The sequence below is a fragment of the Belonocnema kinseyi genome, chromosome 4, assembly GCF_010883055.1.
Source record: "Belonocnema kinseyi isolate 2016_QV_RU_SX_M_011 chromosome 4, B_treatae_v1, whole genome shotgun sequence".
In the NCBI taxonomy this organism is placed as follows: domain Eukaryota; kingdom Metazoa; phylum Arthropoda; class Insecta; order Hymenoptera; family Cynipidae; genus Belonocnema; species Belonocnema kinseyi.
The window spans coordinates 83,335,731-83,339,905 of NC_046660.1; the positions used below are offsets into that span (position 1 = coordinate 83,335,731).

At 32.2% G+C, this 4,175-nt stretch overlaps 1 protein-coding gene across 1 annotated transcript; it reads left to right on the forward strand.

Moving 5' to 3' along the window:
- Positions 1 to 1,441: 1,441 nt before the first annotated feature.
- Positions 1,442 to 3,122, forward strand: LOC117172028. Its single transcript, XM_033359756.1, has 2 exons — positions 1,442 to 1,531; positions 2,259 to 3,122. Exons 1-2 carry the CDS (start codon positions 1,474 to 1,476, stop codon positions 2,624 to 2,626), a joined length of 426 nt encoding a protein of 141 aa, XP_033215647.1. The 5' UTR covers positions 1,442 to 1,473; the 3' UTR covers positions 2,627 to 3,122.
- The last annotated feature ends 1,053 nt before the right edge of the window (positions 3,123 to 4,175 follow it).

Consider the following 4,175-nt stretch of genomic DNA (forward strand, 5'->3'; position numbering starts at 1 on the left):
CAACCGTCGATTTCTTGCATAATATTGTTACAAAGTCTGTTTCAAGAAGACGTTTCGTAGCCAACTAGCGTTAGTTTTCTGAACTACGACCTATTTTTAAAGTAAATGAGTATCAAATTTGAGAACATTATGTTTTAAATTTCATACGCAAGTGTATTGACATAAATCAAGATAAAATTCTATTAAATTCTATTCAAAGGTGTTGGGAATCTCAAACACATTTATATGCATTAAGGGTAAGGTACATGTGAGTAAAACTTCAATCATATTCACTTTAAATTCCAAACAATCCTTTGTAAATTTCATGTGCTTTTACCTAAAATTTATTTAAGACACAAAGGGTTTTGCAATTTTCAATCACATATGAATTAATTTTATTTCAAAGACAGAAGGTTTGAAATATCAAACACTTTTGTGAATAAACGTGATTGAAATTTCAAAACATTTTTAACAGTGTAGTTGTCACTTGCATGCGGTTAGATACCATTTTAAGGTTATGTCGTTATGACACAGGCGCCAAGAATTTGCGGCCATTTTGTTTAGTATGACAAATGAAACAAAAAATAATATCAAATTGATCCAAATGGACAGATCCTTATGATCTCGAGAGCGAAATGATCGTTGGAGCAAAATGATGTGCAACAATATTTATCCTTTTCTTTGACTGCGTATTGCAAAACGCAAAGTTCCAACCTCCAAAACTTTTTAAATTTAGGAATCCTTCTCTCTAACGTATAGAAAAAAGACCAAACTATCAAAAAACCTACATCTCAGAATTTATGTTTCGTATAACTTATACAAAAGTAACTCCCTGATTTCTTTCGGAAATTTCTGTTACATAAATTGTAACAAAACTAAGAAAAAATCTCAACATTTCCGAAACCCAACAAAATACTTTCTTGAAAACTTTTAAGTAAGCCCATCTATAAGATAACACTCAAAAACAACAAAAATCTCTTTTCGGATCTTCTCAGAATTTATGTTAAATAACATGTCACAAAAGTAACAGAAAAACTGAAAATTCGAGAAGTACAACAATATATTAACATTATGCACAAGGTTTGGAATAGAATTATCAGTTATAGAAATTTAATATGATCATGAAATCTAAATCTAAATGAAGGTATTTGTTGGATGCCAGTATTCCTATATTATACAAAATTATGCTATTGAAATTTTATATTGAAAAGTTAGTCGCCCCGAAGCAACCCTGTAGATATTTCGTATCTACGGGGCTAGGCGACGTCACCAGCGGACAGATCACCGTTCGGCATTACCACTACTCCTCCTCTTCAGAAGAAATGGAGGTGGAAGCGATCCGTGTCTTTCCGACGCCAATGTGTCCTAGCTGGGCATACCTTTACAGTGCACTAGTATATATAGGTGTAAAATACTATTGCAGAAAATCCATTAGACGTACTGCATACGGAATTACGAAATTATCCACCATACAGTTTCCTCTATTTAAAGAATATGAATATTCTTAACGGTACTTTGTTATTAGCTGTAGGAGTCCTCCTTAATTCTGCTGGTAAGTATATACTATCTTATATCTCTAATTTTGAAGCATTTTTAATTGCAGTGTATTATTTCCTACTCAAAATCATTGAAATTAAATATAATTATATCCCAGTGTCCTTTTAAAAATTGAAATATATCAAATTTATTTCATTTTTCAAAATAAAAATGTTCCCATACTAACCCTGCTTACCATTTTTTATGCCTTTTCTCTTTTTCTAAAACTAAAAGCTGATGAAATTAAGTGACAAATATAAAAAAAAATTATTTATGTAGATGTAGAAATTCTTTCTTTATTAACATACTTGAATTTTTGTGTTTTAGCTTGTAAAGATTGTGTTCAACTTAATTTGTTTAGCTTTTATTTTAAATTTTTGTTTAAAAATCACACAATTATTATTTTTGGAGCCAAATTACATATTCCGTGAATAATTTTAGTAAAAACTAACTAACTAGAATTACAAAAAATGTTACAAGGAATAAAATCAGCACTTAATTATCTTAGAATCCGATAAGAATTTTATAGTAGCAGTATTTTCTACGGCGAGAGTAAAAGCATAAAAATTCCAGTAGATTGCTGTTTAATAAAAAATGTTAACCGGTGTTATTTTTTTTAAAGAATAAACTTCGCTATCTATTACAAAATAAATTATAAATTATAATTAAAATATCCGTGAAGACAAATGTTTTTCTATGATCTGAAGTTTTAGAATTCATAAATTTCTGTCTCTTCTTTATAGAAATAAGTTCACAGATGTTTGGTGGAAGAAGGCGCAGTTCCAATCCTAATGTGAACCAAATAGCTAATGAGCCTATGTATCGCGTGACTGCGGCTGGTTATTTAGATGAAACTGGCGCAGCTACAGAAATACAGTCAGGATCAACAGTTGAAGTAGGAGTAAGAAAAGATATCATCATTGGAAAACATATGAATGGTCAGGTTTATCCATTTCTTAAAACTCTGCATCCTCAAAGCGCCAGGGTTATAGTAGACACAAAAAGTAAACAACATTATGAACTAGATCACGGTGTAGCAAATCCTTACGCTGACGGGCTTGATAATACTGCTTCAGCCATAGTTACACAGTTGCCACCGGGGAAAAAATAGTTGATTAAAAATCCAGTACTTTGTATTATAGTCTTGGCTATGAGAGAAAGTTTCCAGACAGAAGTGTTTTCAGTGACTCGGTTTTGAAAATGAATTGACTTTCCTTCTACTATTTAATCAAATTCGCCGAAATCTCATTAGAAATTTTTCTCCATACGCATAATTCATAGAAATCGTCATTTAAAAGTTAAGAAATTATTTTTTCCGTGCAGTATTAATCAAAGAAAAATGGTCGAATTTCAATAACTTTGAAACAGTGTATACACAATCAATTGAAGTCCATGTGTATTGCATTGTGGTTCTCAACAGTAATAATATTTAGTTATTAATTATTTATAATGATGTATTCCGCTATCTTCCGACGGCAGTAACAATTGCACGATGATTCGCGACTAGCAAAGTCTCGGACGTTAAGTATACACGGTCGCAGCTGGCAATCGGATGGGTGACCGTTAGTGATTTTCCTGTAGTCGTGTTTAACTGCAATTGAATGAAAGGTTTGATGAGGATAATTTTACTGTTACTACTGTAATCGCATTGTTTATTGCATCATACATTTTGAACACATAATACATAATAAATACATAATTTCGTGGTTTCATTGCGTTATTCCCTAGAAATATTGACATTCATTTTAATTAAATGGAAAGAAATCATTTTGACTGTTACGAAAAAAAGATTTTCGATCAAAAAAACTTTTTTGTACTCTGCAGTCTTTGAGCTCAATATTAATACATATTTCAATTCTTATTGGATATCTAACGTAACAAGACATTTCTTATACAACAAACCTGTGTCAGTTAGAATTATATAAAATAGAAATAGGGTGCAGTTCCGAATAGCTGACTTCTCCCATTTTATTCAAACTCCGGATACTTATGTACTTTGATACGCTGATTATGAATTTGATAGTGAAAATTGGCCACCAGGCCTCTTCATGGTGAAAATATAAAAAATACCATAAGAATCATAGTCGCGTTTATCTAAACAAATATGAAAAATTTCGCAAAATGTTTTTCACAGAAGTTGTAGCTCCCATTGACATACAGATTTATTGTTTGGAATAGTTTTTTCTGCGAGTGATAGTTTCCGAGAAAATGAATGATAAATCGATTTTCATGTAAAAAACCGGTCTGCAACAGTTTCCCGCGAAATCGGCTGACCGTTTACGATGCTGCTTTCCCGGACCCTTCGTTAAAAATTGAACCTACAGCGAAACAGTATGAAATAAACATACAGGCCGCTGCGGAAATGTGGTACCTCTAAAACCACGTATTTTCCGCAACGGTATTATTATGACGGGACTTGGCTGCTTTATGATACAAGAACTGGCGCAAGTCATTTCAGATTCCAAAAGAGTCTTCTTCTTCTTGTGTTTTGAGCAAAATCTTTCAGTTGGAATGAGTTCGATTTGTCGCAACCACTGAAGTATTTTTTCTCTTTTTTTGTGAATCATAACTAGACTGAAAGTATTATATTTTTCATCCATCTTGATTAGGACTCAAAAAAAAGGGTGGGGATGAGAGGGCCCCAACCATCGCTCAAGAAT